General features: G+C 44.3%; 2 protein-coding genes across 4 annotated transcripts in view; both read left to right on the top strand.

Moving 5' to 3' along the window:
• The first annotated feature begins 5,545 nt into the window (after positions 1 to 5,545).
• On the top strand, positions 5,546 to 8,100 carry cunh8orf90 (chromosome unknown C8orf90 homolog). 2 transcript variants are annotated; one of them, XM_062962851.1, is made up of 2 exons: positions 5,546 to 5,623; positions 7,177 to 8,100. In XM_062962851.1, the coding sequence occupies exons 1-2, from the start codon at positions 5,575 to 5,577 to the stop codon at positions 8,019 to 8,021; spliced, it is 894 nt and encodes a 297-aa protein (XP_062818921.1). In that variant the 5' UTR covers positions 5,546 to 5,574; the 3' UTR covers positions 8,022 to 8,100. The 2 variants fall into 2 exon arrangements, with proteins under 2 accessions (XP_062818921.1, XP_062818922.1); XM_062962852.1 differs by having other exon boundaries at positions 5,570 to 5,636.
• Positions 8,101 to 13,520: 5,420 nt separating this feature from the next.
• The window catches only part of usf2 (upstream transcription factor 2, c-fos interacting), a 29,248-nt gene continuing 28,246 nt past the window's right edge, over positions 13,521 to 14,522 (top strand). Inside the window, exon 1 of one of the 2 annotated variants that reach the window (XM_062962850.1) lies at positions 13,521 to 13,992. In XM_062962850.1, the coding sequence (XP_062818920.1) occupies positions 13,934 to 13,992 (59 nt within the window). In that variant the 5' untranslated portion in view covers positions 13,521 to 13,933. The remainder of the gene's footprint in view (positions 13,993 to 14,522) is intronic. The other variant, XM_008117295.3, reaches the window with a different exon arrangement.

Here is a 14,522-nt window from a genome sequence, read left to right as displayed (position 1 = left end):
CAAAACCTAATTTTGATGTAGAAATGTGTCTTTTCAATTTCTTTATCTTTCAAAGAAAGTTTTGTGGGATGTGAAATACAGTCTTCTCTCCACATTTGCTAGTTTGACTTTTGCAGATTGGGTTATACACGGATTTGATTGAAATGTTCTCTCTCGGAAACTCTAGGTCCTTCAATGTATTTCTGTGGTCAACATTTGATAAATATATTAGGTAAAATGGTGCATAGAAATATATAGGTCCTCCAGCACAATACTATGGTCAACTTCTGGCAGAAGACTGAGGCTGGAGCTACACTGTCATATAATCCAGATTCTGAATTCATATTATCATCTTTGAACTGGATTATATGAGTCTGCACTGCCATATAATCCAGTTCAAGGCAGATAATATGGATTCAGAAAATGGATTATATGGCAGTGTAGAAATTCCTAGAAAGGTTTTCTCTATGTGGTAGCCTTATTTACTATAATATGAGTCCCCAAGCCCATATAACCATTATGTCATCATGAGACCAGCTCAAAAAGCACAATGTTTTGATGGGAATGGAAAAATAGCTCTTTCCCTTTCAATGTGTTGTTGAAGGTTTTCATGGCTGGAATCACTGGGTTGCTGTGAGTTTTCCGGGCTGTATGGCCATGTTCCAGAAGCACTCTGTCCTGATGTTTCACCCACATGTATGGCAGGCATCCTCAGAGGTTGAGACATGTTGGAAACTAGGCAAGTGGGGTTTATATATCTGTGGAATAATGTCCAGGGTGGGAGAAAGAACTCTTGTCTGTTTGAGGCAAGTGTGAATGTTGCAATTGGCCAGCTTGATTAAGCATTGAGTAGCCTTGCAGCTTCAAAGCCTGGCTGTTTACTTCCTGGGGAATCCTTTGTTGGGAGGTGTTAGCTGGCCCTGATTGCTTCATGTCTGGAATTCCCGTTTTCTGAGTGTTGTTCTTTATTTACTGTCCTGATTTTAGAGTTTGTTTTAATACTGGTAGCCAGATTGTGCTCATTTTCATGGTTTCCTCCTTTCTATTGAAATTGTCCACACACTTGTGGATTTCAATGGCTTCTCTGTGTAGTCTGACTTGGTGGTTGTTACAGTGGTCCAGCATGGGGAGACCATATTAGAGGAAAAGCAGGATATAAAATGAATGAATGAATAACAGAAACCACTGTCTCACTGACTTCCCATCATTCACACACTTGCTTTTCTCCTAGCTGAAAGACCAGAGGATACCTGTATGTCTTAAAGGTAAGGGTAATTTTGATCCACAAAACACCCTCCAGTAAAAGGTATTTTCCTCTGGTTCTCTAGGTGGTTTTTGAGATCATATTTTTAACCTTCACCCACCCTATGTCTTTGTTTCCTTGAAATTAAAACACTTGCAGCTGCATGAATGGGGAACAGAATTTAGAGTAATAACAATGGGCTGTGTTGTAAGCAGATTAGTCTGTAAGCCTACACCATACTGGACTATTTTTCGGGGTTGTTGTCCAAGCCATTGCCTTAACCTCAGGAATTTTTTATTGTGTCAGAAGCGACTTGAGAACATACTACAAGTAGCCCCTGGTGTGAAAGAATTGGCCATCTACAAAGACATTGCCCAGGGGATGCCCAGATGTGTTACCACCTTGTTGGGAGGCTTCTCTCATGTCCCCGCAAGCTAGAGCTGACAGGTGGGAGCTCACCCCATCTCACGGACTCAAACCGCCAAACTTCAAGTCAGCAGTTCAGCTGGCACAAGGGTTTAACCCATTGCATCCCCACGGCTGCTAACCTCAGGGATACTTTACACATAAAATATCAAGAAGCAATTGCATTTTAAGTCTACTGTAAGCCACTTCTTGCCATAGACATTCACACTGGGTGTCTACAAAATAGACTGGATTTACACTGGAAATTATTGAGAGAGGGAGGGAGGGAGGGAGGGAGGGAGAGAAGCATCTGAGAAAAGAAGGGGAAGAAGAAGAAAGTCTCCTCTGTAAATAAAATAAACCAGGGGTCCCCAAACTAAGGCCCGGGGGCCGGATGCAGCCCTCCAAGGTCATTGACCTGGCCCCCACCCTCAGTTTTACACTTAGGCTCGCCAAGGTCTGAAATGACTTGAAGGCACACAACAACAACAATCCTACTTGACTTGACTATCTCATTGGCGAGAAGCAGGCCCACACTTCCCATTGAAATCCTGATAGGTTTACTGTATGTTGGTTAAAATTGTTTTTATTTTAAAATATTGTATTGTTCATTCATTTACTAATATTGTGCTGTGGTAATAATATAATATATTGTGTATACATATAATATTGATAATAATATTATAATGTAATACAATATTATATTTATTTATTTATTACAGTATTTCTATTACTGTTGTATTAACTTTTGTTTTATTACCTTATTGCGTTTTAACCTGTGTATATTGTGCTAATGTATCCGTGTTGTTACTTCTGTAACATTGCGAGCCGCCCCGAGTCCCCACGGGGAGATGGTGGCAGGGTATAAATAAAGTTTTATTATTTTATTACTACTCCACCCTTCTCACCCAGTAGGGGACTCAGGGTGGCTAATAATAATAATACAATGTAATAATTTTGTATAATATAATAATATTAATTACATATTATATATTAAATGTGGTATAGTGGTATAGTACAATATAGTAAGATATAAAGCTAATATTGTGCTATGCCAATAATATAATATATTGTATGTAAATACAACTTGTAAGCCACTCTGAGTCCCCTTCGGGATGAGAGAGGGTGGAGTATAAATGTAGCAAATAAATAAATAAATAAATAAATAAATAAATGATTGTTGTTGGGGGGGGTTGCACTACAAATAAGACATGTGCAGTGTGCATAGGAATTTTTTTTTCTAATGATAATTTGGCCCCTCAACAATCTGAGGGACCATGAACCGGCCCTCCACTTTAAAAGTTTGAGGACCCCTGAAATAAACAAATTATATGAGGCTGGAAGAAGCAAAAAAAAAGGTCTGTGACTACCACCTAGTGGACACATTGTAAAATTGCAGTCTTAATCACTCCTTTCACCACTATCTGACAGGACACACAAGCTTGTTGCTGCTGCAACAAAGATGGTCATTTTAATTTTTGATTGTCAGAAATACTTTGGTATTTGGTATCTTTGATACGGCACCATTTCAAATATAGACTGTTGAAGATGATATTATCCTCTTTCAAAATATAGTGGCTCCAGAGCAAGAAATGCCTCTGCAGGCATGGCCAGATGTCAAGGCAGGGATGGAGGGCTAGGCAGAGGAAGGAAGAGGCCTGAAGCAGCACCCAGGGATATAGTAAGTGGAGAAATGACTGTATTGACCCGTCAGTATGAATTCTGCCAATACATTTTTCTTCCATCCTCAAATTTCTTGCATTGCAGCTGGGCATGAAGATGTAAAGACCAAGGGTTTGTACAAGATCCTGTACCAATAAGCTATGATGTCATAGCTATGATCTGTCTCTTGATTCGACCCTTATAATCCAGGCAGCTGAATATAATTCATACAACAATAATAATCCATACTTCCTTTGGGAAGAAAATAAGTGAATTACTACCCTACTTGGAAGGTGTAGAATAAAAGGATTCCTTGTTTCAGATGTCATCTTTGGTTATCAGTTGTGGCCGAGTATTTATTTATTTCATTTATATACCATTTTTCTCAACCTCAAGGGGGACTCAAAGTGGTTTAACAACATAGTAAATAGCAAAGATTCAATCCCTCACATGATTGTCTTCCAAGGGTAGAGCCTTTGTGGTGGGTTCGTAAGTGACTGTAGAGACCTATTCTGGATCTGTATGGTCTTTTGCAGCAAGGACATAGATTTCCAGATGGAAGGCAGTCATGACAAGGGTTTGCTTAACGTACCTTCCTCTTGACACATTTCTCCCTTTCACCCTCTGTTCATGCCTCTTCAAAATCCATAGCACTGTTGGTAAAAGGTATCCTTCAGTTACAATGCTTGAGGGCTAGGGTTTTCCAGTAGGTAAAGGTAAAGGTTTTCTCCTGACATTAAGTCTAGTAGTGTCTGACTCTGGGGGTTGGTGCTCATCTCCATTTCTAAGCCAAAGAGCCAGCGTTGTCCGTAGACACCTCCAAGGTCATGTGGCCGGCATGACTACATGGAGTGCCATTACGTTCCTGCCAGAGCAGTACCTATTGATCTATTCAAATTTGCATGTTTTCTAACTGCTAAGTTGGCAGAAGCTGGGATTAACAGTGAGAGCTCACCCCGCTCCCCAGATTTGAATCACCGACCTTTATTTATTAACAGTATTTATATTCCGCCCTTCTCACCCTGAAGGGGACTCAGGGTGGATCACATTATACACATACAGGGCAAACATTCAATGCCCATAAACACATCGAACCGAGCCAGAGACAACAGACAGACAGACGCAGAGGCAATTTAACCTTCTCCGGAGGGGATGTTCGATTCTGGCCACCGGGGGGAGCAGCTGCTTCATCATCCACTCTGATGACACTTCATCACTTCCTCATTCCAACGTTGTAAATTAGTTAAACTTGCCTCCCCACTTTTTATACGTGGTACCTTATTTCCTACTTGATAGATGCAACTATCTTTCAGGTTGCTAGGTCAGCAACGAGCAGGGGCTATATTTTATTTTTAATTGACGGGTGCTCACCCTGCCACGGGCTGGCCTCGAATTCATGACCTCATGGTCAGAGTGATTTATTACAGCAGCTGCTCACCAGCCTGCACCACAGCCCGGCCCCGTCATTCAGCAAGTTCAGCAGCTCAGTGGTTTAACCTGCTGCACCACTGGGACTCCCAGTAGTTTCCCAGTGCTTGTGTTTATACATTTTTAAAGGTAACCTTTAAGCCTATCTTCATGTCTTTTTGCTGTCCACCAACATTCCATTTTCCATTCCTGAGCTGAGACTAAAGTAACTGCTTTGGGAGATAAATTTTATTTAAATTTTTATATAAAGTATTATGTTTTAACTGTGGGAGCTTAAGATTTTCGATTGCTTGAGTTCTGGTTAGCTGGGCCTACTGTTATTTTCATTTTTCCAATTTTTTAAACAGGAATGTTAATGTCTTGGAAAAAAATCAGGGATGGAGAAAATCCCCATATTTTCCCCTGATTTTCCATCGGGCTTTCACATGACTACTATTCCTGGCCTACTCTTTATTATGCAGGCAGCAGGCACAAATACATGAGAACAAAGAAAGGACACAGTGCCACATCAATCAGCAAACTCAGATGGCAACTTGCAAGTCAAATCGCATTTACGGGAATATCACAACCCACTGGTGGATTGGCCACCCTTTGCACAACTCCATGTGAGTTGCTTTGTAATGTGGAAGGTGGTTTTCCACACTCCGGATGATTTAACAAAGCCATTTGTTTTGTTCCGTACCAATTGTTATGGTCTCCTTTACCCCCTGTGATGTCATCAAAGGGTCACTATGCCGTCCCCCTTTCTCTCCTTTTGTTTCCTGTGATGTCATCACACAGCCATTGTCGTTTCCTAGGTGAATACAGTCAACAATTGTTCTCCCACCCCTTCTGGGCCAACTGCCTTATGTGGGGCAATGGCTTCCCTAGTGCTGGAGACTTTGGACAACCCACCTCAACCTCCAGGTGATGGTTTTAGGTAAAACATTGCAGTAGGGATTGGGGAAAAAAGAGAGGTCCAACTAGAAAGGGAAAAAATGGTAGGGTAAAGGTTAGTAAGGGCAGCAATAGGGCTAAATTTGGGTCAGTCCATCTACTACCAATTGAAGGGTGAAAGAAGTTTGAGAAAGATGGGGTGTGTCTTCAAATGGAACTTCCTGGCAGGGCACTTGGGAAGAGAAAAGGATTCTATAGCTTCTGCATGGTGACCTTCACTACTGCTTTGCTACTAGTATTAATAGTACAACATAATTGTCTTATTCATGCTTTCACTTCAAAAAATACCCTCTCCTTGTTTGTGGTCCTCTGTAGACCCTTCAGTGTCATTCTATGGTGTGCTTTCAGAGTATGGCCAAAATATAGGGATCTGTGGTTTCAGATATTTTATTTATTTATTTGTTTGTTTACAGTGTTTATATTCCACCCTTCTCACTCCGAAGGGGACTCAGGGCGGATCACAACGTACATATACATGGCAAACATTCAATGCCATTAGACATACGACATACAGACAGAGACAGAGACAAAGACACAGAGGAAACATTTTCCAGCTTCCGGCTTCATGAAGGTATACTCAATCTCGGCCACAGGAGGAGCTGATGCTTTATCATCCACTGTGACACCGAGTCCTTGATGGAGCACTTCCTCATTCTTCCTCACGCTGGACAATTTTCATAGTGTTGTAAATTAGTTAAATTAGTAAATTGCATAAGCAATACAGTAGAGTCTCACTTATCCAACATAAACGGGTCGGAAGAATGTTGGATAAGCGAATATGTTGGATAATAAGGAGGGATTAAGGAAAAACCTATTAAACATCAAATTAGGTTATGATTTTACAAATTAAGCACCAAAACATCATGTTATAAAACAAATTTGACAGGAAAAGTAGTTCAATACGCAGTAATGCTATGTAGTAATTACTGTATTTACGAACCGAGCACCAAAATATCACAAAATATGTATTGAAAACATTGACTACAAAAATGCATTGGATAATCCAGAACGTTGGATAAGCGAGATTCTACTGTACCTACATTTCCTACTTGATAGATGCAACTGTCTTTCAGGTTGCTTAGGTCAACAACGAGCTAGTCTATTTTTTTAAGGTCGGGCACTCAATCCGACCTGGGCTGGTTCGAACTCATGACCTCTTGGGCAGTAGTGATTAATTGCAGCTGGCTACTAACCAGCTGCTCCACAGCCCAGCCCTAGCATCTTACACATATCCACAAAAGCATCTTGGAATGTATTCCCTGCAGATAAGGTGTCCATACTAGTAGTTTTCTGTTTTTGGAAAACAGCATGGAGGACCTTGCAACACATTTAATTGGGGACTTTGCCACACCAGGATGTTTCCAGGAAAACCAATTCAACTTCCTTTTTGTGGTGAGAAAAAAAGAGTGGCCTGAGACGCCTGGAGAGGTGGGAGGTCATAAAAGAGTCTGGAGGCACCTAAAGGTGCACTTTGTTGAATCCTATGTTATCCTAATCGTGATGCTTGGGCTGTGCACTCACAGGTGATGGAGGGTCCATGGCTCGTTCTATCTCACTACAACAGGGAACACCCCTTCTCATAGCAGGAAATATTCCTAAACCTGCCATAGGAGTAGGGTGTAGCTCACAAGACTTCCTCCTTCCTCCTCCACTGCCAACGATCCCACCGCTGCCATCCCCCATCTTCAACCAGGCAGGTCCACCCACCAACCCAACCAGGGTTGTCTACACCTTGCCAGGCCCCACAGCTCCCTCTTCGCCTCCGAGGTTGGTCCAGACTGTTCCGGGATCCTTCCCCGACATTTACGACGGAGACATGAAGAAGTGGGAAGAGCACTTCCACAGCATTCAGAGAGCCTACAAAGAATTTGGCAAAGAGGATGACTTTGCCATCCGAGTGCTGACGGAGGACTTCACCCTCCCTTTCCCATTTGCCTGGCCCAACGAGGGTGAAGTGGATCGGCAGCCAGCCTTCGATCCCGCCGACTGCGCTGGTTTTGACTTCTTCCTCCATCCAGGGCAACCGCTACCCCGTATCCTTCAACCCCTGCATGCCACCACCCAAGCTTTCTTCAAAAAGAGACGGCTGGAGCAGCTGGCACTCAGTTATGCCAACAAAGCATCTCTGGCCAATGCTTCGGGTCTGCCATCGCCCCAAGAGACTGGTCCTGCCTTCAGGCCAGACATCATGGTTCTCACAACCATGCCGTGCGTGGCAACCACAACAACCAATGAGCCACAGTTTCTCCTGCAGGAAGGCAAAGGCCCCCGGAATATCCAGCCGGCCCCTACAGTGATCCCAAATTTGGCTCCAAGAGGACCAATTAACCTTCAGTTTATGAGTCCCACCCACCATGGGCCATTTTAGCTCCCCTTGGAATATTTTGGATATACTCTCAAAGCATTTTTTTAAAGAAAGTGAATAAAGCTTTTTTACAACTCTTCCATGATCATCATGACATCAAAGTCTTTCAGATGCTGGCACCACCAGCTTTTGACAAGGCCCGGTTTGCAAGACTGATCAGGGCAATTAATATCAGTCTTTGGAGTTCTCATATTGTAATAAACATATAATAAATAATATTGCTGGGGTCTGGGCATGTGCAATCCTTCCTCTGCAAATGTTCTGATCCATGTCCCAGTGTCACGCATGCGAAGGAGCTGCTAAAAGGCAAAGTCACATGAGCAGACTTAGGGGGATTAGAGGAATGAAGCTACTAGGTCAGGAGGTGGAGATGGGTGGGAATGGCTGCCAGCATACGGAAAAGAGAAAACCCTGATAGAACTATTCTTCCCAGAAATGGCATTCCAGACTTCCATCTCATACCTGCCACTGACATCAGTCAAAATGCAACATCTGCAGGATCAGCCCTTGTATGTACATCGATTTGGACTGCAAACCTGAGCAACTATTACGACTAAATTTACCATATTTATTTTTTTCTCTTAAAAGGGATCCAAAGCAGCTGACAAGGCTGCAAAGAATACAATGTAAAATTTAAAACATACAACATTAAAATAGAATTAAACATGGAGCTATTATAGGTAAAGGTAAAGGTTTCCCCTGACGTTAAGTCCAGTCGTGTCCGACTCTGGGGGATAGTGCTCATCTCCATTTCTAAGCTGAAGAGCCGGCCTTGTCCGTAGACATCTCCAAGGTCATGTGGTCGGCATGATGGCATGGAACGCCGTTATCTTCCTGCCGGAGCAGTACCTATTGATCTACTCACATTGGCATGTTTTCGAACTGCTAGGTTGGCAGAAATTGGAGCTAACAGCAGGCGCTCACGCCGCTCCCTGGATTTGAACCTGGGACTTTCGGTCTGCAAGTTCAGCAGCTCAGCGCTTTAACACATTGAGCCACCGGAGGCTCCAGAGTTATTATAAACATATTAAAATACATAAAATACTGCCTGGCACTCCTTAGACCCGATCTTAAAAGCTTACTTCTTTTTAAGCTTGCCTGAACAGAAAGGTGCTAACCAGCCAAAATGACAGTGAGAAGGCGGCCATTCTGGCTTCCCTGGGCAAAAAGTTCCAGAGTTGAAAGCCCTCCCTCATGTTCCCACCAACGAAGTTTGTGATGGAGGTGAGACTGATAGAAAGTGTCTCTCCTGAAGATCTCAGGACATGGGCAGGTTCATATTGGGAGACACAATCTGCTAAATAGCCTGTGCCTGAATCATGTAGGACAGTGGTTCTCAACCATCCTAATGCCAAAACCTCTTAATAAGTTCCTCATGTTGTGGTGACCCACAACCATGTTATTATTTTCATTGCCACTTCATAACTGTCATTTGCTACTGTTATGAATCGTAATGTAAATATCTGATATGCAGGATGTATTTTCATTCACTGGACCAAATTTGGCACAAATACCTGATACACCCAAATCTGAATACTTTTGGTGGGAGGATTCACTGTCTGTTTCCAAAAAGGAAGAGAAGGACAGGCGGAGAGATCTTCGGCCTTCTCTTCCAAAGGGGTTCCTAAGACCATGAGAAAGAAATATGTTTTCTGATGGTCTTTGGTGACCCCTCTAACACTCCCTCACAAGCTCCCCAGGTTAAGAAACACCGAAGTAGGAAATCATAGGTCAAAACCAGAACTTTGAACTGTGCCTAGAAGCACTGAGAGCTCTGAGAATCCTTGTCAAGTAACTCACTGGGATATTTCCAATTTAGTCAACTAATCTGAGGTTCGCTACTTTGTTCTCAACAACATTCCAGGAATAAGCATAATAGTCAAAATCCAGTCCTTAGTCCTTTCAATCACCATATCTACAGCCAACAAAATTATTCAGTCTCCGCAGCTCTCCGGGTTACTAACTCCAAATTTCAGACGTTGCCACCAGCCATCAGGCAACAGACTGGAAAGTCCAAAATGTTGCTTTCACAGTTGTTCTCTCTTCCTGGCCAATTTCTCCGTAATTCTGCTTGAAAGTCTCAGCTGAGCTTTTTCTCTTCCCTGCTCCAGAAAAAAAGGCACCATGAACTCTTCCTCAGCCTAAAATCTCTTGTTTGGCCAGCAGGCTGAGAAGTTGTGTTGCATCCGTGTATGGCTGAGAGAGCTTCTAGAACATTGGTTCTCAACCTGTGGGCCGCAAGAACAAAAATCCGGTCCGCAAACCTCCTTCCTCTTCATTTGTTTATTTTATTAATTTTATTTCCACTCCTTTCCGCAGAGCTGACCATTGCATTGAACAGACCACATCAGCTCTAGATTATTGAATATGGTTTTCTGTGGGCGAGCGGATGGCGACTGATAGATGGCATATGTTCTGTATCAGAAACTAGAGCTGATGTGGTCTATCCAATGTGATATTCTGAATCAGCACCCCAAATAACCAAACTGAATCTAAAGTTGACCAAAAACTGATTCGCAACCCATTTATTTATTTATTTATTTATTTGCTACATTTATATGCCACCCTTCTCACCCCGAAGGAGACTCAAAGCAGCTTACACATTAAATTTACATACAATATTATATTATTAGCATAGTACAATACTGGCAATAAATTACTATATTGTACTATATCAATATATTGTAATATTACATGTAAAATATAATATATTTTGGTACTAATGTTGGAGAGTGGTCCCTGGTCAAAAGTGGTCCCCGATCAAAGTAGGGCCCGGTCAAGCGGTTGCCAATCAAAGTGGTCCCCGGTCAAAGTGGAGCCTGGTCTAGTGGTCCCCGGTCAAAGTAGTCCCTGATCAAAGTGGTCCCCAGTCAATGCAGGGCCTACTCAAGTGGTCCCCGGTCAAAGTGGGCCCTGGTCAATAAATCATGACCATGCAGCCCAGAAAACTCTCAGCGATTCCGGCCATGAAAGGCTTTGACAACACAAGTAAACATGCCTCTTCCTCCCAGCAAGACTTGTAATCAAGCCTGCTTCCGTCTTGAAACATGAAAAAAATATCAATAAACACTTTAATTCCAGAGACTATGCTTCCTATGTATTGATTCTTTCCTAGCAATCATATATATATATATATATATATAGAGAGAGAGAGAGAGAGAGAGAGAGGTTGGGGGTTGGTGCTCATCTCCATTTCTAAGCCGAAGAGCCGGCATTGTCCGTAGACACCTCCAAGGTCATGTGGCCGTCATGACTGCATGGAGCACCGTTACCTTCCCACCAGAGCGATACCTATTGATCTACTCACATTGGCATGTTTTCGAACTGCTAGGTTGGCAGGAGCTGGGGCTAACAGCGGGCACTCATTCCGCTCCTGGGATTTGAACCTGGAACCTTTCGGTCTGCAAGTTCAGCAGCTCAGCGCTTTAACATACTGCGCCACCACCAGGGGCCCCTATATATATGCATATATATATACACGCACACACACACACACACACATATACAGCAGAGTCTCACTTATCCAAGCTAAACGGGCCAGCAGAAGCTTGGATAAGCGAATATCTTGGAACATGGCCACACAGCCCGAAAAACATACAACAGGGGTCCCCAAACTTTTTAAACAGAGGGCCAGTTCACGATCCTTCGGACTGTTGGTGGGCCGGACTATAGTTGGCCACTGAGCAATAATAATAATAATAATAATAAAGAGGGTTGGAAGAGACCTTTGGTCCATTGAGTCCAATCCACTTCTGCCTTTGTGCACTGAAAGCACAAGCAAAGCATTCCTGACAGATGGCCACCCAGACTCAATGTTAATAATAATAATAACAATAATAATAATAATAAAAAATGTGTCGTGCCAAAAGATCTCAGCTGGCATTTGCAAACAATAGACATTGACAAAATTACGATCTGCCAACTGCAGAAGGCCACCCTACTGGGATCTGCATGCATCATCCAAAAATACAACACACAGTCCTAGACACTTGGGAAGTGTTCGATTTGTGATTTTGTGAAACGAAATCCAGCAGATCTATCTTGTTTGCTGTGTCATACTTATAATAAAAAAGCAGGTTGAAAGAGACCCTTAGTCCAACCCCTTTCTGCCTCTGTGCACCGAAAGCACAAGCAAAGCATCCGTGACAGATGGCCACCCAGCCTCAATGTTAATAATATTAATAATAAAAGGGTTGTAAGAGAAGAAGAGACCCCTTGGATCATTTAGCCCAAACCCCTTTTGCCCTTGTGCCATGGGGGCCGGATAAATGGCTTCGATGGGGCGCATCCGGTCCCCGGGCCTTAGTTTGGGGACCCCTGACATACAACAACCCTGTGATCCTGGCCATGAAAGCCTTCGACAACACATGGCTTGGATAATCCAGAAGCTTGGATAAGTGAGACTCTACTGTATATGTGTGTGTATATATATATATATATATATATATATATATATATATGCATATATATAGGGGCGAAACGTCAGGAGAGAATACTTCTGGAACATGGCCACACAGCCTGAAAGACATTCAACAACCCTGTGATCCCGGCCATGAAAGCCTTCGACAGCACATGGCTTGGATAATCCAGAAGCTTGGATAAGTGAGACTCTACTGTACATGTATATATCTTTACACACACACACATATATACACACAGATACATTTTATATACAGTAGAGTCTCACTTATCCAACATAAACGGGCCGGCAGAATGTTGGATAAGCAAATATGTCGGATAATAAGGAGGGATTAAGGAAAAACCTATTAAACATCAAATTAGGTTATGATTTTACAAATTAAGTACCCAAACATCATGTTATACAACAAATTTGACAGAAAAAGTAGTTCAATACGAAATAATGCTATGTAGTAATTACTGTATTTATAAATTTAGCACCAAAATATCACAATTTATTGAAAACATTGACTACAAAAATGCGTTGGATAATCCAGAACGTTGGATAAGCGAGTCTTGGATAAGTGAGACTCTAATGTGTGTGTATATATATATTTCGTGTTAGGAGCAACCGGAGTTGCTTCTGGAGTGAGAGAATTGGCCGTCTGCAAGGACGTTACCCAGGGGACGCCCGGATGTTTTGATGTTTTACTATCCTTGTGGGAGGCTTCTCTCATGTCCCCACATGGAGCTGGAGCTGAAAGAGGGAGCTCATCCGCGCTCTCCCCGGGTGGGATTCGAACCTGGCAGCCTTCAGGTCAGCAACCCAACCTTCGAGTCACAAGGCTTTTATCCCCTAGGCCACCGGAGGCTCCTAATTTTATATATTTATAAAATACAGATAATAAAAAATAGGCGCGTTCACACGTGCAACCCGCCGACGCGTGTCTTGGCCGCCGCAGCGGCTGCAGCGTTCCCGGGCACCCCGCCGCGTCCCGCAAGGTTCCATCCCTTCCCTGCCGGTCCCGCCAATCCCCTCCTCCCTTTCCCCCGCCCTGCACCGTCGCAGCCTTCTATCCCCTCCCCCTGCCGCCGCCGCCGCCGCTGCTCCTGGCGCCGGATTGCTGCAGCGTTCCACCCGCCTCTGCTTCGCTGCTGTTCCTGCCAGCGAGGCCTGGGCCTTCCGGAGCGAGCGGCGCCTTCCTCTCCCTCGCCTTTGTCCGCTCTCTCGCTCGCCTGCCTCCATTCCTCTTCCCTCCTCTCACGTGTCCCGGGCTCCCAGCTGGGAGGCGAGGAACCACAGGCTCGCTCCTTTCCTCCTCACATGACCCGAGTGTTTGTCCCCGTGATCAGCGCCTCGGCTCCCGTGTCTGCGCCGCGTCCCCTCTCTTGCCTCCACCCGGCGTGAGGTTTCCAAGCGGGGGGAAAACAAGAAGGAAGCCGGGCCGGGGCGCTCTCCTTCCCCTCCCCCTTCCCTTCCCTCCCCCTTCCCTTCCCTCCCCCCTTCCCTTCCCCCCATGGACATGCTCGATCCAGGCCTGGACACAGCCAACGCTGCTGCCAACGCTGCTTCCAGGTAAGAGACACCCCAAGACAATCCAGTCAGTCTTGGGCTGTGTTCTTGCAAAGGGCTCTGCTGCTCGGCTAGGCCCAGGCCCAGGGAGGGAGGGAGGGACGCGGAAAGGGAGCCATGATCCGCCTCCTCTGTCGCCTCTTGCACCGAACAAAATGGAGGACGAGGCCCAAGAGGGAGAAGGGGATGAGCTGGGGAAGGGAGCAAGGCGGGATTGGGGTCCCTTGCTTCCTCCTTTCCCAGAAATATCCCCCTCCAAACACACACAAACACCCCCTTCTCACAATCCTTTCCAAGGTTGGGAAATGTCAAAAGGGAAATCTGTCTGTGGAGAGAAAAGTGGAGTGACACTGTTTCCTGGGGATTGGGTTCAAACACTAGGCCTGGGCAAACATGGGCCTTCCCTCCTCCCTCCAAGTGTTTGGACTTCAGCTCCCACAATTCCTGCAATGTAGACATGCCCTTAGACTAGGGCAGGGGTCCCCAAACTTTTTAAACAGGGGGCCAGTTCATGGTCCCTCAGACCATTGGAG

Source organism: Anolis carolinensis, unplaced genomic scaffold, assembly GCF_035594765.1.
Source record: "Anolis carolinensis isolate JA03-04 unplaced genomic scaffold, rAnoCar3.1.pri scaffold_10, whole genome shotgun sequence".
Classification (NCBI taxonomy): Eukaryota; Metazoa; Chordata; class Lepidosauria; order Squamata; family Dactyloidae; genus Anolis; species Anolis carolinensis.
The sequence above is the reverse complement of the archived record's forward strand: the minus strand, read 5'-3'. Positions and strand labels throughout refer to the sequence as shown.

What these genes read in the sequence shown, in the direction of transcription:
- cunh8orf90 (XM_062962851.1), top strand. Translation starts at nt 5,575, where the DNA reads ATGGCTTCCCTAGTGCTGGAGACTTTGGACAACCCACCTCAACCTCCA. An exon ending in CAACCCACCTCAACCTCCAG is followed by an intron (nt 5,624 to 7,176) that starts GTGATGGTTTTA and finishes GTGCACTCACAG; the next exon opens with GTGATGGAGGGTCCATGGCT.